The sequence below is a fragment of the Mirounga leonina genome, unplaced genomic scaffold, assembly GCF_011800145.1.
Source record: "Mirounga leonina isolate KUSES-001 unplaced genomic scaffold, KU_Mleo_1.0 Mir_173, whole genome shotgun sequence".
NCBI classification, from domain to species: Eukaryota; Metazoa; Chordata; class Mammalia; order Carnivora; family Phocidae; genus Mirounga; species Mirounga leonina.
Window position 1 is genome coordinate 86,534,373 of NW_023270447.1, and position 22,682 is coordinate 86,557,054.

Sequence of the window (22,682 nt, forward strand, 5' to 3'; positions counted from 1 at the left end):
CGTCTGCATCTAACAGCCTTACACCAGAGCTTGGTAACCTGACAGCGAGATGCAACTCTTCCCATCCTATGCCTCCTATAATACAAATCAGATGAACACCTGAAAAGGGGACTAAATTGAGCACCCACTAAGACTTGCCTTTACTTCGACTCAGCAGACAAAACTACAGAAAACCACTAATATCAAGAGCATCTTTTATCTGCAGCCTGCCACCTAACCATTCTAGGCCCACAGGGAACCGCAAAGAAAAACAGAAACAAAAACTATGCTAATACTTCACAGACATAACAAAGAGGCAGGAACTAATAAGCAAGAACAAGATGGACATGAGAACCACACACAGGGATAAATAAAATGAAGTTGACATCTGTAAGTCAGGGAGACCGTGTGCAGCAATTAGGAAAGCCAAGGCACAAAATTAGGAAAGGCCTGATCCAGTCAAGCCCAGCCCGGTGGCAGATACAGAGTGATAACTCACAGTTGCTAGGTGGGCAGCCAGTGCCAACCACAAACCATCACTGGGCAGTCTTCCCTGTTGATCTATAATTGGCGAGTCTGTGATAGAGCTACCAATTATCTTTAGGCCCCCTGTATTTAGTTCACAGACAAAGGGAAGCAGGAGAGACCAGTTAGTAATGAGTAAGTAATGGCCACTAAAATACATTGTATTTTACGGAGCTGCTTCGGCAGGAAAAGCCATTCGGAAAATAAAAAGTGAAAGAATAAAATAAGCTAGAGAAACTCAATTTTCTTCTCCCTTCCTCCCAAAGCCACACTTAGGATAAAATGAGGTTTGTGCAGGTTAATCCTTATGAGGTAAGAAAAAAATGATTAAATACATTAAAAAAATCAATTGTACATTAAACCAAATCCAGGAACTGCGAAAACAACCACCACAGCGTTGCTTCAGCCAGTGTTAGCTCTGCCAGGCTGGCCAGTGGGGGATGCCCCACCTGATGGAGCTCGCGGAAGCCGTGGAAGATGAGCAGAAAGGGGAGAGAACGGAGCTGGGGGTGGGATTCGGGGGGGGGGGGAACTAAAGATCTGGATTTCACTGGAATAAAGTTATTTTCTAGACATAACAAAGAAAGAAATAAAATGTTGTTGTATCAATGGGGCTCTGGAGACCTGGATGAATTCTTCAAAAATCCAATAGAAATAACAATAATAATAATTATAATCATTTGATAAACAGAAGTTATAAACCACTTCACTGTCAAATGACTTGCCACTATTTCTAGTTATTTCTTCTGTTCATTAGCAGATTCTATTAACTGCCATTTTTCAAAGAGACAACAGGGAGAGAGCTGGAGAGGTGAGGTGAAGAGGCATGCCTTTGTCTTTGAGGAAAGCCACTCTCGGAGCTGGCATGGAAACCCCCACCCTTCCCTGGTGCTCTCGGGCTCGGGAGTCCTCAGATGAAAGCCCCTGCAAGCAGGCAGAGCCCTGAGAGCGGCCATCAATACTAGCTCCTCCCACAGTGGAGTCAGGGCTGAGAATTCTTAGCGAATCCTAAATAAACCTCCCAGGGCTGAAATGTCGTGGCCAATTTGCTTCTCGGTGTATACTGCAACCATCCGGTTCTGCCTGCAACCAAGCCTTCCCCTTTCCATCACTCGCCTGAGCCACGCAGCTGGAAGATCTGAGAGCCAGGGCCCTGGTGAAATTCGGGCTTGTGGGAGGGTGGGTGCTAGTCACTCACTTCAACAAGGCACAAGTTGGCCATGTGTCAGACTTGGGCCCCAATGTCTAAAACAACTGGCAAACCCAAAGTCTCCCCTTCAATGTGCTCGATGTGCTAGTGAAGTGAGTCATTTAGAACCGAAAAAACATACCTCTGTAAACCCAGCTTGGGGTGGGGGAGAGAAGGGGAGGGAAGCCCAGGGAAGCGCCCAGAGGAAGAACAGGTAATCAAGCATATGACAGTCATGTTCCCAACAGAGTAAAGACACGTGCCCACAGGGGAAAATTTCAAAACATCTACACATTATTAGAGTGGGTTATCAATGGCAACAAGTAAGATCTGACAAAGAGATTTTACCCTCTTAAAGACATCGCTATGTCTCTTATCTTCAAAGCAAGTGAACTCTGCTGTTAACTCTGACAGTGAGGGATTTATGGATGTCGATGGGGACACAGATAAAGGATCTACCTGAGGGGGGCAGAGAAAGCAGGGATGGAATACCCTGGATCCTGCAGTTTCTTTACTTATGTGGATTCAGGTGACTCCCCGAAGACCTGCACAGCCCAGCACCACTAAGAGCTAGAGTCAAAAGCAAATTGCTCAACTGTGGAACCTTTCCTCCGCCAGCAGGAGGTAAAACAACAAGCAGCTGCTGCCCCCTAGAAGCTGGCAGGGACATAGCACTTTGCTCTAGAGACACAGATGAAAAGATCCTATTATCGCGCCTCGATCCCTCAACCTGTCATTAGTGAGGTACAGGGGTGCAGCCGCCTCCTCCAGCATGAGGAGGCCCACATCACCTGTGATAAATTAATAGGTGCCTTTTCAACAGCTAAGATGCATACAAAAGACTCCCACCGGGGAGCACGCACGAAGGCAGCAGCTTCAGAGGCAGCACAGACTCACCAGGCAGCCCCTGAACAGAGCCAAGGCCCCTCTTGCACACTCTGGCTCGAGGGACCCAGACGAGAGAGCTGGGCTGTCCGCACCTGGGGGGGGTTCAAGCCCAGTCCCGCCCCCTGCAAACTGTAGGAACTGGCCTGCCCTGGGCTCGTTTCCTCACTGTAAACTGAGGAAAAGAGTAGTTCTCACCTGTTTGTTAGGATGAAACAAGCTAACAAAAATAAAGAGACCAGTGCCAAGGCCGGCAAAACGCACTGGAGAAGCCCTCCTGACCTAGGCCATCAGAGCTGGTAATTGGTCAGTTAATCGAAAAATCGGTTAAAGCCGGGAATCATTAAAAATGGAGCCTACTCTATATAACTTAACCATTTTACATTAACTTAAAACCTATAAACATACAGTCATTTGCTAATCTTTTGATGTGGAGCCAAGACCTTTTCTTTGAGTCTGGGCCCACAGACTGAAGTTCCCAGATGTCTTTCTTGCATAAACCCCACCCATGACACACCCTTCACAATTTCTAAAGCAGAGTGAGAACTCAAAGACACTAGTAACGCAAATCAAAGTACTAAATACTTGTAGATTTTTATGATCTTCCCCTAGTTTGTCATCTTGCTCACACCTGAAAAGACATTCTACTTGCAATTCACATTTACCAAAGCATTCAAGCTTAGCTTTCACAGAACCTTCTTTTCACTTAATGTTTATAAAACACACTATATTTGTAGCTCCCTCTGTTCACTTTTGTATTTTACCTGTTTATAGCATATTTAACAAAACTGCCTCATTCGCTAACAAATAAAATTGGCACACACAGGTTCAGGGCGAGCTGACGACCTCTTGGTCTGCAGGATAGGGGTGGGCGTGATGGGCCAGGAGCCACCCATTCAGAGCACCCCAGGCCTCCTGGAGCGGCTTCCCTGGTGCCATAACAGCGGGTCCGTCGCTTCGAGGAGTGTGTCTAATGTGAGCTCTTGACACTTTAAAAAAAAGTATGTATTTACTGATGCTGCCGCTTCACATGACAAGAGGTTTGAAATAACTCTCAAAAGTACACACAAGCCAAAAGGATGCAGCAAAAAGAAAGTATAAGGAAAGGGGAGAAAAGATGTTTAATACATACTGTCCACTTTTTCCCCTTCTCCATCAAAATCCATCTGCAGTGAAGTGTGCGAAAACTAAACCATTTATACAAATCATCAAGTTGCGCACCTGATCCTGTTAGCAGCTCCTCTCACCAGGCTGGAGAAAGCTGCCCTGCCCCAAAGACCCTCTTGCTGTGGCCCACTGGGGCCACAGCGCGGAGAGAGAGAGACAGGGAGGGAGGAAGAGAGACAGAGAGAGAGAGGGAGGGAGAAAAATGGAGTGAGATAGAGAAAGGCCTCTTGACAGACACCGCAGGGTGAAGGGTGTGACTGGGACCCAGAGCGCCACGCCACAGACTCAGTAAGCACAAACAGGCCCCTGTACCACCAAGGACACTGCTAAGGCAGGGGGTCACAAAGGTGGCAGCACGTCTTTTTCTCGACAGGGGCAATTTATCCGATCCACTGGGGGCTATGAGTTAGCTCCTCTGTGACTCTGAGCGTCAGAGAGTGCCCCCGGGTAGATTTACCTCAAGAATCACTCAGTGTCGGCCCCATCTCTAGACTGTTCAGACAAACTCATAATGGCAGGGAGAAGATTTGTGGAGCAACAAGCATAAATCTTGGTTATAACTACAAACCATAAAAGAAAGGCGAGCTGGGAGGGAAGAAGGAAGGGCGGCAAACGCGTCCTCCTGCAAAGCACCACTTCATCTTCCTGCGGCTTCTCATAGCACAGAAGTGGGATTAACTACAAGATCGTATTTTTCAAACCCAAATTGGTCTGCATGGTTTGAGAACGTGCAAAAATATTTCAAGTGAAAATATCCTGGAAAACGTGGGGCACCTGGCAGTCCTCAGTACAACATGACATTCAGCAGTTCTCCAACCAGAGGCTCATGGGAGATTTATGGAGTTTGCCACATGGAATACCCATCTTTTAGGTGGCACTTAAAAAAAAAAACGCTTCTAAGTGAAAAGTCTTTCAAGTAAGATAATGATCGATCTTAAGCAAAAGAAAAACCTTTGAATGCCCTCTGCCCAAATAAGAGCTTCCTTTACCCCTGCCTCAGCAATGACCAAGGGCACCTGAAGAACTCTGAGACCATCTCCAGGAGAAAGGGGGCAACCACAGCCTTTCCTTCTGGAAAAATGACGTGGATGACAAGATTACAGACTGAATTCACTCAATTTCTATGCGACTCTGCAAAAGGCACAGCGGTGCTGGGCTCCTGAGTTCCCAGAACACTTGCCTGGTTGGTCACCTGATAGTCAGGGCCTCTGACTACAGGAACTATAACAAATACCAAGTATTACTATAAAAGCCAGGAACCCAGGGGCGCCTGGGTGGCCCAGATGGTTAAGCGTCTGCCTTCGGCTCAGGTCATGATCCCAGGGTCCTGGGATCGAGTCCCACATTGGGCTCCCTGCTCCTTGGGAGCCTGCTTCTCCCTCTGCCTCTCTCTCTCTCTCTGTCTCTCATGAATAAATAAATAAAATCTTTAAAAAAAAAAAAAAAGCCAGGAACCCAAAGTATAAACAAAGATGAGTAACTATTTCAAATTCCATTTTCCTAATTATTACTCCTAAGAGTTTCGATTAGTCTAATAATCATTTGTAAAAGGATACCTTAAAACTGAAGAAAACCACCTCTTCATTTACCTGAAAGAGGAAAGAACTTAAAGGGCCCCACCTAATCTATTCAATAAACCTCCTCTAGAACAGGAAGGATGAAGTAGAGAGATACAGTAATTTCAAAATCAGTAAGTGGCCTAGAGATTATAGACAAGCCACCCAGAGCCGGAATGAGGCTTTTCTCAAGTTCATCCAGCTCCGAAGACTCTCATCAGCTTCCTCCCCCAAGGACCTGAGGACTCTCTGGCACCCTCCCACAAGGCATGTCAGTGTCAAAAGAGTAGCATTTTCATCACTGAAGGATTTCCACCATTAATAAGAGTGGGGAAGGAGGAGAGCCAACCACCTTCCCTATCTGAAAGGCACCAGCCTGAAGCCTGCTCCCAGGATGAAGGCGTCATCAGAGGGGTATCCCACCAGCCCCACCCTTCAGTTGTCTATTCCTGATTTCAGTCCCAAGTTTCTCAGCAGCGGTTGTGAGGGGCTCACCTCCCCCATGTGCTGCTAGTAATGGTCTAAGTACTAAAATCTGCAGATGATCTGCTTTTAAAAAATAAATAAGTAGAGCAGATTTAGGATTATCCCTATGATGTCACCCCCATTCACCTGTATCCAGACAGATGTCCCTGAGTGGAAATTACAGCTCACTTGAGTAAACCTAACTCAGCACAGGAATCAACCACAACAGATTCTTACAATAATAATGCTAAATACTTTAGATTTGACATATTGATTTATTTTTCCTGAAAAAAAAAATGACAGTTTTCTGAAATCTCTAAATGGGCCAGTTTCATTACCCCTGTGCTTGTGAATACATCTTCATGAATACAATATTTTTTTTTAAAGATTTTTATTTATTTATTCATCAGAGACAGAGAGAGAGAGAGGGGCAGAGGGAGAAGCAGGCTCCCAAGGAGCAGAGAGCCCGATGCGGGACTCGATCCCAGGACCCTGGGATCATGACCTGAGCCGAAGGCAGACGCTTAACCATCTGAGCCACCCAGGCGCCCTCATGAATACAATATTAAAATGAATTTGGGCCGCCTGGCTGGCTCAGTTAGTAGAGCCTCTGACCTTTGATCTCAGGGTTGTGAGTTCAAGCCCCCCATCGGGTACAGAGATTACTTAAAATCTTTTTTTAAAAAATCCATTTTATTTCTCCATGAATTGCTTTGAAGTTTATGAAATATATGCATTATGTGCTCTGTATATGCACATATACATAACACGCATATGTATGTGAGTATACACAAAGAAATGGGTTCAACATGTGAATGTCATCCTTCAGAGATTTTTGGTGGGGACAAAACATGAGAAGCACCTGTCCCTGGTGAGCCCACCAGCAAGTATGTCCAAAGAAGTCTAGCCACAAAAGATACAAATACAGGGTGAGTGCCAGGAATATACTCATTCGCAAGGTCTCTACGAGACAGGCAACAAGCCATAGGTATTCTTAAAGAAGAGCTCACAGACTAACTCCCTGAATTCATCAAGGTATTAATGGCCTTTTGATTACCTACCTCTGGTTAACTGACTTAAAAACCAGAGAGAAAATCTTCGGTGTCCCAGGCATAAGGTAGATGAGCTCCCCAAGAAGGACTGAGATCAGATCGACGATGTAGGACCCCCTGGGCAAGGTTCCATCAGCCTCAGGGAGAAACTGGAGGCCACAAGATACTTCTATACTTAGAGGGCAAAGCTGAGACATGGCCTGGCTCAGCGAGTGCAGAGCATCCTTATTTTTAGTAATTGAGCCTACTAAAAACAATTAATCCTAGGGAAGGTGATAAAGTAGAAATAACCATCATATTTTATAAAAATAAATTTGTCGTAGTTTGGGAGTATTGGGGTGGAGGGATGCAGGGAAAGGATAAAAACCAAAACAGAACCAAAAAACTATCCCTGTAAGTCAGAGGAAGAACGAATGGCAGAAGACACATCCATTAGGAAGAACGTGGTGTCAAAGAGCAGAAAGTCAAAATGCTAATTTAACCCAAATGCGTAAGAATTGTATAAAGTAGGCGGCCTGCAGTATTGCTGGATATTGAGGAACGTGTGTTGAAACCTGTGAGCAAGGTGCAAACGAAACCTTATTTATTGCTCACTTCAAATAACCTAAACCCAGATGACTAAAAGGACTCTCAGATGGTTACTTAACCCTAGTTTCTGGGGTGCCTGGGTGGCTTAGTCGGTTAAGCGTTTGCCTTGGGCTCAGGTCATGATCCCAGGTTGCTGGGATCGAGCCCCACGTTGGGATCTCTGAGGGAGCCTGCTTCTCCCTCTCCCTGCCACTCCCCCTGCTTGTACTCTCTCTGTCAAATAAATAAATAATATCTTAAAAAAAAAAAACAACCCTAGTTTCTGAATCCCAGCAAGACAGAACCCGAGTTACTCCATGCAAACAACTGTCCACCCATTTAAAGACCCATCGGCCAGGTGGGGCTTGATCCTGCGGGAGCTGTGCGGGGACCTGACCCAGGGCCCGAGCACATGCCCACACAGGGGACGAGAAAACTCGGGTCTGAGGGAATTTACAGAAGGTTTTCAACAGGTTGTTGGGTGGGGGGGTAGCTGGAGGTCAGTACTCTGGAGGACTGTCAAAACTCCTTGCCCCAGGAGGCAAAGCTCAGGGAAGAAAGTATGAAGAAGAAACAGCAATCGGCCATTTTAACTTTGGCAGAGTTTTATCATCAATAATAAGGGAATTTCAACTGGGAGTTTACAGAATTTATCAAGACCGGTCTGTTCACCAATCTCCAGCCCTGAGGGCATTATGACATTATAAAGCAACTATCTCACTAATATGGCCAGGGTTGCCAGGGTGGTTTTTTCATGGTGGGGAGGAGGACTGAGGGGCAAGAGAAGGTAACATGCAGTCACTATGGGGGTGGAATCCAGACAACGGGGTGGCTAAAAACACCAGCGTGTCGTTTCGAGACTACAAGACGATACTCCTCACCACCACAATCACAAACCGTTTTTCTGGGCCAGAGAGGGCAGAAATGAAAATCAGGCCCTCCTTCCCTAGCAGATAAAGCAAAAAACTAATGCGAACCCCCGAACATCACCCGTCCATGCCATCTGCGTTGTACTGACCACTCCATGGAGCCTCTTCTGTCACAACTCACTTCTCTAATACAGGGAAAAATTACTCCAAAGTGATCACCTAGTTTGGGAGACCAAGAATAAGATGATACGCCTTCAGTATCCTATTCTTAGCCATTTCAGTGTAGAGAACAGGCAGCTTCCACGAAAGAATTTTATGGAAAATATGCTCCCAGTTAAAAACAAAAACAAAAGCAACTTAGCAGGGTGTTCCCTCAACACTGGAAAATTCTATTCCTCAAGACCTGGCTTCAAGTTTCACAAAAAAACATCCCTAAGTATACCCCAGGCAGAACTCTTCCTTCTCTGAATAATGAGGGCTCTTATACTCCCAGCCAGGCAATTCTGCACCAAATTATATGCGATTCTGTACTGTTTGCTAAAATTATATATGGTCTTGTGCTGTCTGCTAATTGTTTCATGTGTACAAATGCCTTTTCTTCCCCAATAAAATGCATAAATTACTTAAGAAGAAGGCTTAATTTTATTCTTCAATTGTCTGTTACTCCTGAGCATCGAGAGACGGCTAATGCACACGCCTGAGAAACCTCCCCTAGGGAAGGGGGACTTGGACAGAGAGCTGTGGGCTTTCTATGGGTGGGGATACCACCCCATCCCTTCACCAGCCCCCCGTGACTCTCATCCAGCCTACTGCCAGCTCAAAGTCCTGTACCCCTACCCACCACGAGTCCTCACTAGTCCTTGGCAGGCCCCGCTGCCTGGCACCCTCCCACCACTGCTCTCGAGAGGCAGAAGTAGCTCACACAAGACCATACAACTCGGCTGGTGCCCTCATTTAATCAGGCTGCTGCGAATGGTTGGCCAAAAGCAATAAGGGCATGACTGAAAGACTGTGGGAGTTTAATATAAAAAAATTAATAAAAAAAAAAGGGGGAAGGAGAAAGGGTCTACCTTTTAATAGGGCCCTAATTACCCAACTCATAGGATCAGCCCAAATGAGATGGGAGTTTATTTCGGGGGGTTTTTTTTAATTATTGTTTTTTTTATATATATATAAATTGCTGCTATGTGTTTTCTTTCCTCTGAGCAATTATGTAGCAAGTACGTAAAGAGGGGGAAAAATATTAATTAAATATAAGGTAATTGTAGAGTCGGCCTGGAGAGAGTGAGTCTGAACTCTGGACAATCACAGGCTACTAGGGCTTGAAGACTGCTCGGGGCCTCCCAGAAAAGAAAGAAATGAAAATACAACCAAACAACACGCAGATGCAGAGTACAGCAGGAAAAGAGCAGCATCCAGAAATGTCAGCAGAGCAAAGGGGCTGCAGGGCTCCAAATACCAGAAATCAGCAAGGCTGCCGTTGCTTAGGGCTCGCTGCCCTAAGAACCCCCAAGAGTTTACCCAGTCATGCTGCAAAAGAAGGACCAGTCAGCTCGGCCGGGGATCAGCAGTAAAGTCAGTAGATAAAAATGTAAAAGGAGACCAAGGAGGTAAAGGGCTGCAGAGGACTACAGCGTTCAATTTGGACTTCAGTCCAAAACCAACCACAACTCCAGCCTGCAGGGCACTGACAGGCCCCAGGGGAACACTCCAGCTCCCTTGCTAAGGGCCTGGCAAAGCAAAGCCCTTCTGAAGCCTCTGGCTTTCCCACCACCCTGACCTCCAGGACAAACCCGGGCAATACCAAGAGTGAAACGAAGCCACTGTGAGGTGTGGTGGGAAGGGAGCTGGACTTGGTAACACTTGGTAACAGTGGGTGTCACAGAAGACAACCACACTTTCCTGAAACAGCCCCAGCAGGGCTTGCATCACCCTGGTCTTTCAGCCTCAGCCAAATCCAACTCACCTTCTGCCTTGGAAAGCCTGAGTTCGGGCTAGAATTCAGGCCTGTTCACGCCAGCTAAGGACCTCACATCACCTCCTCCCACTACTACTGGAGGAGAGGCAAGAAAACCAAGCCTGGGAAACCAAAACTGGGCGGTGCATCCCTGAGCTTACTATCACCATCCAAACAAAGACAAAGCTCTAAAAGCTGCCCTTCCATAAAACTTATCTGGTTAGTACAGAACAAGTCTTGCTACTCAACAAACAGAATTTGCAGTAGGCCCTGAAATGCAAGCTAGGATGAAAATGGGGGGTGCTGGCAGGGACTGGGGCTCACACCACCAAAGCAAAAGCGCTTCGTGAAGAAAGTTACGTTCAGTACTCAGGAGGCCGCTGCCCTGTCAATACTAGAAGCAGGTAATGTTGGTACGAGGCATCACAAATTACCGACCAGGCAAAAACAGAACTCCCTGCCTTACCTGTTCCTCAAAGGCCACCTGACAGCGCTCTCACCCTGAAGGGCAAAATGGCTATTTCAGACAATCAAGTAGCAACTTGTTCCCAACCCCACCTCCAAAGGGTTCAGGCATCCCACTGATTACTACTGATCAGCAACAAACAAAGCAGTGCATCAAGCCCTGAGGCAGATGCTCTCTGTTTCAGAAAAGACCAGGCTTTACTAAGGAGGGAGCCCACTAACCCTGCATGCCAGAAAAGAAGTCAGAAGTCAAAGGTCACTAAGTTAGTCTCCACACAGCACCTACTTCTGAAGAGACACTAATGATGCAAAACTATAGGATCCTAGGATTTCTCCACACTCACACAGTATTTTAATGATTAGAAAATGATACTCTATATCTTGGGTACTTACCAGAGGCTCTCGAGGCACCACATTTTCACTTCCTGGAGTAGAGCTTGGCTGCAAAGAAAAACAGAAACAAAAATAAGATCACAGTGCCACCCAATGGACATCAAAAAACCAAAGACACTATATTCTCAAACAACACACACCAACACCTATTCCTCCTATTTCTCACCAGCTTCTCAGACTGTAGAGTGTTCCACGGTGGGCTGCCTGTAAGAAGTAGCCCACCCACGGAGTGTGAATTTGCCAGTCAACATGAAGAGACTGCTTCTGGATTCACTGCCATAGCATATCAAGGAGAAGGCTAGGTTTGGCTTAGGAGGGCCCGAGATCAGCAGCTGAGCAGCAAGGGCTGGGGACCATCACAAGATCCACAGGAATAGCAAAGTCCAGAGGAAAGGCTTCATGTGAGAGCAAAACTTCCCTTTTGCCATCTTCCCACCAACTGACGGGGGAAAAGCAGAGCCGAAGTGGAAAAACAGATCCAGCCACAAGGGGGCCCCAGGTGCCCACACTCTGGATTTTCTCCAGGCATCTACTTGGAGCCAGGAAGCAAAGAAACTATGGACACTGGTTCTGATTTATCACCTGTCACTGAGGACACCAATCCCCAGTAGTAAGGAAGCTTGAATCTGTTGTGTAAATAAGCCAGTGACAGGCCGAAAGACCAACCAGCGGGCAGAGAGCGTGTGGCCCACTCGCCTGGCTCCAGTCTGTCACCCTCTCCTCTCTCTGGAGCTCACATTTGCCTTCAACCCTTGGCTGATGATCTGGCCAAATTTAGAGAAAGGGAGAGACAGAGATAGACAGACTCGGAGGAAACTCACAAATCTCCAAAAGAATAGAACAAGCAGTTTGAGAGAATTATGATTAGTTTACTGTTACTGATATTCAAGCCAATTTCCAATTATCTACAGATAATATCCAGACAAGTTCAGCTAATCTGTGGGTCTCTGGAACCAGCCTCCAGCCTCCACACTCCTCCCAGTTTGTTCAGATAGCAAGTGCCAGGCCTCCGGGGCCGGGGGTGGTGGGGACAAAGAAGGTGGGAGAGGAAAGAGTCCAGTCCACAAAGGGTCCCCAAAGATCTCCTCATGCCCTGATGCCCCCGCACGGATGGCACACAGCACAGTGACAAGGACTCTGCTGGGAGAAGGACTCTATCTCCTCATCTAAAGTCCCAGGACAAGGTCAGCCTGCACGAAACCAAGTGGAAAGTCTCAGGGAATCTGAGCTCGTGTTCCCTCCTCCCTTCCCCCGCCCTGCTCGCTCCCTCCTAAGGCTCCCAGCAGGCAGCAGGCAGCGGTGAGGGGCAGCAGGGATAACCTCCTGCATTTAGATCTCTAGCCCAGATCCCCCTCAGAGTTCTCCATCCAGCCGCCTTCCATCTTCCTCTGGACTCAACAGGTTCCTCGGCAGATTCATAATCCCCTCCCGCGGCCACACATGTCTTCTTCCACTGTTCCCTGTCTGCAAGAATGGCACAACCTTCCACCAAAATATACAAACCGGAGTCCAAAGGACCATTCTGGACAACTCTTTCTCTCCCACTCACCAGAGCTAACACATTATCAAGTCCTGCCAACATTCCTTCCTAAATATCCATGTAATCAGTCCATCCACTTCTCTCCACTTCTACTGCCATCACTTGGGTCAAAGCTTCCAAAAACTCCTCTCTGGACCACTGCCAAGAGCCTTCGCATCAGTTCACCCACATCCATGCTGGCTTTCTTCTAATTCATTTTCCACACTGCAAACAGACTATCATTTCAAAACGGTAGTAATCAGATCTCACCCCTGCCCACCCCAGTAAACCACTACAACAACAGCTCTAATACAGAAAACACAAGGCCTTGCATCCACTGACTGTAATTCAGGTGTGTGTGATGCCACACTGCCCGGCTCTGCCCACCTGACACCCGGGCCTTTGCACATGCTATCCCTGCCCACACCTCTGACAGTTTAACTCGTCCTTCAGATTTCAGCTATGTCACTTCTTTGAGGAAGCATTTCTTCTCTAACATCCCAAACAGGGTGAATTCTCCCTAATATATACTAACACCATCCATCTCTCTTTCAAGGACTGAGCAGAACTGCAACTTTACTTGTGCAATTATCTGACTGAGGTCTGTGTCCCTCACCAGATTACGAACTCCACAGGGGCAGAAACTGTGTGCTTATTACTGCATCCCTGGGACTTAGGACAGTATCAGGCACAGATCAGGCCTTCCACAGATAGCTGCTGAATGAATGAAAGGCAACAACGAATTAAACAATGGTTCTTACTCAACTGAATGGATTATAGACTCAAGTTCATTATCTTCCCGAGGGCTTCCTTCACTCCACTTGGCAAATACGAAATGCTAACATTTATCTAGCTCTTTTTCATTTAGTTCTACAATAAATGTCTGAAATTATTGCTGATGAGAAACTGAGGCAAAGGAGGTTAAATAATGTGCCTGTGATGACTCAGCCAGTAACTGGGACTAAAGGGATTTGAAACATTCTACTTAAAATCATAGAGTTCTAGACCACATTTCATTAAGCAACACTCTTAATGCTACCCCTCAAATAATAATGTGGATTATTTGACTCAACAAAACTAACTCAAACAGCTTTAATACTTAGGAAGCCTCATTCTGACTTAACCCAAAATTCTCTTCTTCCTGAAATATAACTAATCAGTATGAATCATTATCACCAAGGAACTTCCCTTAAGATTAGTTCATCTCTTGAATAACCAGTATTTGCCCGAGGGAAAACAGTATATAGTACTAAGGAAGTCTCTTTCATCATATACCCTTTTGTACCTTTTTAAACTGTAAGCCACAAAAGTGAACTCTGCTTAAAAAATAAAATATTAAAATTTTTAAAAAGAAAGCTGCTCTCTCATTCCAACACTCCCCTCTTCCTTGGGGGACCCACCACTGATGCTGGTTCCTTATAGATTCTTCCAGGGACATTCAGAGCATTTAAGAACCCATACGCATGTGTATACCTCCATCAAGGAATCTGAATAGCGACACTCACCAAACTCAAGTCTTGACTTCCAGAGCCTTCCTCAGCACACCAAAGCCAGGACTCCATGCCCAGCCTCAGGGCTGCTAAGAGGAGCAAGATTTCCCCACACCCTGTTTGAACTCACAGTGCTATTGAGGTCTGTCAGACTGTATCAGTGAGCTCACAGAGCACCTCTCACCAATCTCGTAATTGCCCAACACTGATTATATTCTAGATGATTCTCCAGCTCATTTTGGAAGATCTGCAGTCTAAAATGGACCATCCCCCATTTCTCATCTCAATGTTCTTTAGAAAGTGGTTTCTTGGGGCGCCTGGGTGGCTCAGTCCGTTAAGCGTCTGCCTTCAGCTCAGGTCATGATCCCAGAGTCCTGGGATCGAGCCCCGCATCGGGCTCCCTGCTCCGCGGGAAGCCTGCTTCTCCCTCTCCCACTCCCCCTGCTTGTGTTCCCTCTCTTGCTGTGTCTCTCTCTGTCAAATAAATAAACAAAATCTTAAAAAAAAAAAAAAAAGTGGTTTCTTAAAACAGCCTTCATCCTTACTACTCTCCACACTGATTTCCTTGATAATACCATCTGAAATAACTAGTTTATTACCCCACTAGATTTTTTTTTTTTAAGATTTTTATTTATTTATTTGAGAGAGAGAGCACATGAGAGGGGGGAGGGTCGGGAGGGTCAGAGGGAGAAGCAGACTCCCCCCCCCCCAAGCAGGGAGCCCGATGTGGGACTCGATCCAGGGACTCCAGGATCATGACCTGAGCCGAAGGCAGTCGCTTAACCAACTGAGCCACCCAGGCGCCCACCCCACTAGATTTTAAGCTCCCTAAAGGCAGGCACTTTACCATCTTACTGAAGGCTGATCTTCGGCACTTAAAATAGCACTGGTACTAAATAAATATGATCTTAAGCTTTTTTTAACTAAAAAAAAATTAAAACAAAGCAATCACTTCATACACAAACGCATAAAGGAAGCAAGCAGAGGACCACAGCAGGATGTGTCCATCTTGGGACATTTCATCTACAACTTAACACAAACCTGGCCTACTCCCCAGTGCAGTGTTGTGGTCCAATGGTTCTCAACCCCAGAGCAGAATCACCCCCCCACAACACCCCCCAGAGGGGCATCTGAAACTGTCGGGGGGGGTTTCTGTGGTCACAATGACCAGGGGATCTCACTGGCATTTAGAAGGCAGAGGCCTGGGAGGCTCTATGTCCAGCACTGCATGCAGTGAAAAACTGTTTCTTCCAAACACCAACAGGACCCCTTGGAGAATGCTGACCATTCTGCTTCCTCATGCTGAGGGGAAGCACAGATTCCCATCATTAACATGCAGCATTAGGTGTCACTTCAAAGAAGGGCAAAGGTCTGAGCAGCCACTGCTTGTCAGAAGCTCAGTCCCCCAGCACGTGCGGGTCCGTCCAGCTCACCAGCCCAGCTTTTATGAAAGCCCAACACTTCTCAAACACCTGCCCCTGCATCAACCCCTTTTAAGTGGTCAAATCTATTTTCTGGCTTGAGACAAATCTCTACAAATTAAATTCCACCTTGATCCTGGAAATTTTGACAGGGCGGTTTTGACTTTAAAAATAATAATAACTTGGGCGCCTGGGTGGCTCAGTCGTTAAGCGTCTGCCTTCGGCTCAGGTCATGATCCCAGGGTTCTGGGATCAAGCCCCGTATCGGGCTCCCTGCTCAGCGGGAAGCCTGCTTCTCCCTCTCCCACTCCCCCTGCTTGTGTTCCCTCTCTCTGTGTCTCTCTCTGTCAAATAAATAAAATATTTAAAAATAAATAAATAAAACGAAATAAAATAAAAAATAAAAAACAGACCAAAAAAGACCACAGTGGCAGAGAGAAATGCTCCCAGTTTGATAGGCACAAAGGTGCTCTCACTCCCGCTGCCCAGGCACTGACCTCCCCCAGCCAGAAGGTGTGCCCAAGTGCTGACCTTGAGGCACAGCCGTGTGACCACAACGGCACACGCAGCTCAGGTCAGAGCACCTGGCTGAACATCCCGTCCCACACCTGCCACGGGGCTGTGTACCTCTGAGTATGTCCTACACCGGTCTGGCCTATAGCTCTTTGCAGAGAAGAATAAGGTTCAATTCAACAATTATTTTTTGAGAGGCACTGGCCCAGAGGCAAGCGCATGAACTTTGGCACCAGTAACTGAGTGACCGCAGGTACACTGCTCAACCTCCCTGAACCTCAGTCTCCCCACCCGTGGGAATAATGGGAAAAATACCACCACCTCACGTTCAGGGTGAGATGAGATGATAGAAGTTCTATCCTATCGCCCCTCTGCTCAAAATCAACCAATAGACTTCTGCTCTGTCTGTGATGGAGTAATTGGGACCAGATTTAACCTCCCACTGTGAACAATTAGAAAACGAAACAAAACACATGACACCACTGTTTGTAGACACTGGACAGTAGTAATTCCTGACAGAACAGAAACAAATGATATGAGCCCTAAGGTCACTCTGGTTTTCTGCCAAGAGGCAAGTTTCAGACTAAGAAGGGGGGCAGGGGAATCCCAACAGAGCATGGCGGTCTCTTGCTGAGTTGAGGAAACAGAGATTAGGGTTCAGGGAGACTAAGGCAACTGAAAGTTGCAGGACAGAGTTCCAGACAGGAGAGGGCTACACCAAAAGAAAGCTCCAGAAATCTGCACAGAGGTTCCCTTACGTCTTTGCTGCATAGTAAAATGTGTGCACACACAGAGTGAAGCTCCACAAGGCTGAGAAACAACAATGAAGAAGCCGTGAGGTGAATGGCTCCCAGAGTGGGGTGTCCTCACTGCTCAGTCAGAGCACTCCATAGAGACTGGAAGGGCCACATCCTGGTAGGGGAAGGGCAGGTTATTCCTAGGGTAAAGGCCACCCTAGATCCACCCTAACAAAGCTTAAAAACGGGACTTGATGGAATCAAAATGAACCAAAAGTAACTTAACTACCCACCAGAACAAATCTCAACACTCTTCAAAGATCACAAAATCCAGACCCTCGACAATGTAAAATTCACAGCATCCAGCACCCAATCAATAATCTCAAACATGTCAAGAAGCAGGGAAGTGTGATCCATAATAATAAGAAAAATTAGAAGAAATCATTCACAGACAAAACAACATTAAGACAGGTGTTACAGGGGCACCTGGGTGGCTCAGTTGTTAGGCGTCTGCCTTTGGCTCGGGTCATGATCCCAGGGTCCTGGGATCGAGCCCCACATCGGGCTCCCTGCTCAGCGGGAAGCCTGCTTCTCTCTCTCCCACTCCCCCTACTTGTGTTCCCTCTCTCGCTGTCTCTCTCTGTCAAATAAAAATCTTAAAAAAAAGACAGGTGTTATAACCTTATTCAAGAACTTAATGCAATTTTAAAAATACATACACTGAATCATTATGTTCCACACCTGAAACTAATATAACATATGTCAATTATGCCTTAATAAAAAGAAAATTCAAAGGAAAACAGAATCATAGTAAGGAGAGAAATATATTGCACAAAACGAAAGTAGAACTTCTAGAGATGAAAATATATATCTGAAATAAAAATTTCACCAAATGGGAGTGATAGTAGATTAGATACTGCTGAAGAAAAGGTAAGTGCACTTGAAGATACAGCAACAGATACTGAAGGACAAAGGAAAAAAGAAAAAGAATGAAAAATATTTGAAGAATAATAGCTGAAAATTTTCCAAGTTCGATGAAAACTACAAACTCGCAAATCCAAGAAGCTCACAAACCCAAAGCAAAGCAAACACAAAAGCATTCTAAGGCACTACACAATCAAATTGCTAAAAACCCATGAAAAGGGGGAAATCTTACAAGCAACCAGAAAAAAATAGAACCATTACCTACAAATATTAATCAAGACTAAGAATGACTTCAGACTTCTGATCAGAAGATATGCAAGCCAAATAAAAAATATAATAGCACTGTATCTTTAAAATGCCTGAGGGGAAAACCTGTCAACCTAGAATTCTATATCCAGTGAAAATATATTTCAAAAAGAAATACAAAATAAAATACATGCTTGCTTCAGCAGCACATACACTAAAATCGGAACAACACAGAGAAGATTAGCATGGCCCCTGCGCAAAGATGACATGCAAATTTATGAAGCATTCCATGTTTTTTATAACGTGTGGAATTTTTCATTTATTTCTTTCCTCCTTTTTTGGGTTTCATTTGCTCTTTATTTCTCTAGCATATTTTCTAAAGTTAGTATGGTACTCAAAATGTTACTTCCTTCCCAGCACTGCTTTGGTTGCATTCCACAAATTTAAATTATATTGTTTTCATTTTTGTTCAGCTCAGAATATTTTACTTCCCCTATGATTTCTTCTTTCACCCATAATTTAGAAATCTGTTGTTTAATTTCCAAACATTTGGGATTTTTCCAGATTTCTTTTCTATTATCAATTTCTAGTTTATTTCTTTATTTTTATTTTTTAAAGAGTCTGCTTGAGATTCTCTCTCCCTCTCCCTCTGCCCTCCCCCTGCACATGTGCTCTCTCTCTCTCAAAATAAATAAAATCTTTAAAAATAAATAAATTAATTAATTAAAAAGAAATTAAGTATGTAATGAAACTTAAAAAAGAAAATTCTAGACCCAGGTGGCTTCACTGGTGAATTCTAGTAAACATTTAAGGAAAAAGTAATGCCAACCTTATACAAACTATTTCAGAAAAAAGAAAAAAACAGTAAAATTTCCCAACTCATTCTATGAGAACAACATTACTTTAATACCAAAACTAGACAAAGATTTCACAGACACACACAAAAGAAACCTACAAATCAATACCTCTCTTAAACATAAATGAAGAAACCCTTAACAAAATACTAACAAACCAAATCCAGCAATATATAAAATGGATAATACTTCATAACCAAGTGGAATTTATCCAACAAAGTTGGTTTAACACTTAAAAATCAATCAACATGAATCATCATATTAATAAAGAAAACAGGATCAACAGATAGCAGAAAGAGCACTAGACAACATAATTTTTTCAAAAACACTCAAAAAATTAAAAAGTTGAAAAAAATTAAATCTCCTCCATTTGATAAAGGGCACCTTCAAAAAAACTTAAGACTGAGGGGCGCCTGGATGGCTCAGTCGGTTAGGCATCTGCCTTTGGCTCGGGTCATGATCCCAGGAGTCCTGCATGGGGCTCCTTGCTCAGCGGGGAGTCTGTTTCTCCCTCTGCCCCTCCCGCCTGCTTGTGCTCTCTAATAAATAAATAAAATCTTGAAAAAAAAAATAAACGTGAAGACTGAATTTTCTCCTAAGATCAAGAATAAGGCAAGAATGTCTATTCTCAATATTCCTCTTAACATTGTATGAGAAGTCCTAGAGAGCATATAAATTGGAAAGCAGTTAAGTAAAGCTATCTTCATTTGCAGATGACAGGATCATCTACAAAGAAATCACACAATCTACAAAAAAAGCTATTAGAATTATAAGTGAGTGTAACACGGTTACAGATAGGAGGCCAACATACAAACTCAATTTTATTTATTTTTTTATCATGATAAGTGCACTTTTTAATCCCCATCACCTATTTCACCTATCCCCCCACCCACCTCCCCTCTGGCAACCTTCAGTCTGTTCTCTACAGTTAAGAGTGTTTCTTGGTTTGTCTCTCTTATTTTTTTTCCTTTGCTCATTTGTTTCTTAAATTCCACATATGAGTGAAATCATATGGTATTTCATATGGTATTTGTCTTTCTCCAACTTATTTCACTTAGCATTATACTCTCTAGCTCTACCTATGTTGATGCAAATGGCAAGATTTCTTTCTTTTTTATGGCTGAATAATATTCCATTATATTCATATATGAGATACACACACACACATATATATATATATTTCACACCTTCTTTATCCATTCATCTATCAGTGGACATTTGGGCTGTGTCCATAGTATGACTTTTGTAAACAATGACACAATTTTACTTTATTTCTATATACTAGCATTCAACAATTAAAAATGAAATTTTAACATGACATCCATAAACAGCATGCCAAAATATGAAATATTTAGAGAGAAATTTAACAAAATGTGTACATGACCTACAAACTTAAAGCTACAAAACACTACTGAGAAAAATAAAAGACAACCTAAATGAGACACATATCAGGTTAATGAATTAGAAGATCAATATTGCCAAAATGTCAATTCTCCCCCAAATTGATCTACAGATTCCACACAATCCCAATAAAAATCCCACCAAGCTTTTTTGTAAGAATTGATAAACTGATTCTAAAATTTGTACGGAGGGGCGCCTGGGTGGCTCAGTTGTTAAGCATCTGCCTTCAGCTCGGGTCATGATCCCAGGGTCCTGGGATCGAGCCCCGCATCGGACTCCCTGCTCAGCGGGAAGCCTGCTTCTCCGTCTCCCACTTCCCCTTGCTTGTGTTCCCTCTCTCGCTGTGTCTCTCTCTGTCAAATAAATAAATAAAATCTTTAAAAAATAAAAAATTAAAAAAATAAAATTTGTACAGAAATGCAATGGACCATAGCTAAAACAATTTTGAAAAACAATAAAGTCAAAAGACATTATACTACCTGATTTTAAGATTTACTATAAATCTACAGCAATCAAGACAGTATTTCATGGGGCACCTGGGTGGCTCAGTCGTTAGGCGTCTGCCTTCAGCTCCGGTCATGATCCCAGGGTCCTGGGATCGAGCCCCACATCAGGCTCTCTGCTCAGCAGGAAGCCTGCTTCTCCCTCTCCCACTCCCCCTGCTTGTGTTCCCTCTCTCGCTGTGTCTCTCTCTGTCAAATAAATGAATAAAATCTTTAAAAAAAAAAAGACAGTATTTCATTTGCATTAGGATAGACAGAGAGATAAATGAAACAAAATAGAGCTCAGAAACTGACCTATGTATATACAATTTTTTAAATTTTTTTTAAAGATTTATTTATTTATTTGAGGGAGAGACAGCACGAGTAGGGTGAGGGACAGAGGGAGAAGCAGACCCCCCGCTGAGCAGGGAGCCCAATGTGGGGCTCAATCCCAGAACTCCAGGATCACAACATGAGCTGAAGGCAGACACCTAACCAACTGAGCCACCCAAGCACCCCCAATTTTTTAATTTTTGACAAAGGTGGCACTTCAATGGAGAAAGGGTAACCTGTTCAACAAATGATGCTGGAATAGGTCATATCCATATGGGGGAAAAAAATGAATACCAGCCTCTACCAATAAGCACATGAAAAGATCCTAATGTTATTAGTCATCACAAAAATGCAAATTAAAACCACAAGGAAATACCATTACACACTCAGTAGAATGGCTAAAATTAAAAAGACACAATGCCAAGTGTGGGTGTGGATGTAGGACAAGTGGAATGTTCATATACGGCTGGTGAGAATAAAAAAATAGTACAACTTTGCAAAAACACTTTGTTTATAAGACTAAACATATACTGGGGCGCCTGGGTGGCTCAGTCATTAAGCGTCTGCCTTCAGCTCAGGTCATGATCCTGGGGTCCTGGGCTCGAGCCCCGCATCAGGCTCCCTGCTCCACAGGAAGCCTGCTTCTCCCTCTCCCACTCCCCCTGCTTGTGTTCCCTCTCTCACTGTGTCTCTCTCTGTCAAATAAATAAATAAAATCTATTAAAAAAAAAAAAAGACTCAACATATACTTACCATACGACCCAGCAATTCCACTCATAAGTATTTACCAAAAAAAAATTAAAACATATCTCTTCACAATACATGAGTATTTATAGTAGCCCCAAACTAGAACCAATCATGTGGGGTAACAGACTCTAAGGTGACTCCCAGGATCCCCACCTCCTAGTATTCATGCCCTTGCGTGGTCCCATTGAGTGTGACTTGCTTCTGACCAACAGGACATGGTAAAGATGACAGGATGAATGTAATTACATGTATGTGGTTACACTACGTAAGACTGTAATGTCCATTTTGCTAAGAGACTCTCTTCCTTACTAGCTTTGAGGAAGCCAAGTGACCATGTTAGGAAGACCTCTGTGGCAAAAAAAAAGTGAGGGTAGCCTCTGGCTGACTGCCAATAACAAACTGAGGTACTCATTCTGCAGGCCATAAGGAACTAAATGCTGCCAACAGCCACATGAGCTAGGAAGCAGATCCTTCCCCAGTCAAGACCCAGATGAGATCACAGCCGCAGCAGACACCTTGATTTCTCGCCTTGTCAGACTCAGCTAAACTGTGTCCTTACTCACAGAAACTGAAACAAAAAAATGTGTGCTCTTTTTGGTAATTTGTGTAAACGTGTTGTAATACTGTTATGCAGCAATATATAATTAACAGAATCCAAATGTCCATAAACTGGTGAACAGATCAACAAATTGTGGTATATCTATACAAGAGAATATTACACACCAATAGAAAGCAATGAATTACTGATACAACAATGTAAGTTTCACAAACACTACTCTGAGCAAAAGAAGTGAGACACAAAGGAATACATACATTATGAATTCATTCATATTTAATTCTAGAGAAGACAAATATAATCAATAGCAACAGAAAGCAGTTCAGATTTCCTGAGGCCAAAGGCTAGGATTTACTGGGATAGGCATAAGGGAACACTTAGGAAAACTGA

General features: G+C 44.2%; 1 protein-coding gene and 1 non-coding gene across 3 annotated transcripts in view; one reads left to right on the top strand and one right to left on the bottom strand.

The window, feature by feature from the left end:
* PEX14 (peroxisomal biogenesis factor 14) overlaps positions 1-22,682 on the bottom strand; it is a 139,199-nt gene that overhangs the window by 111,994 nt on the left and 4,523 nt on the right. For both annotated transcript variants that reach the window (XM_035019815.1, XM_035019816.1), the window contains exon 2: positions 11,070-11,117. In XM_035019815.1, the coding sequence (XP_034875706.1) occupies positions 11,070-11,117 (48 nt within the window). The remainder of the gene's footprint in view (positions 1-11,069; positions 11,118-22,682) is intronic.
* Positions 18,114-18,216, top strand: LOC118020542. The gene has a single exon (XR_004681949.1). It is a non-coding gene; the product is annotated as a U6 spliceosomal RNA (small nuclear RNA).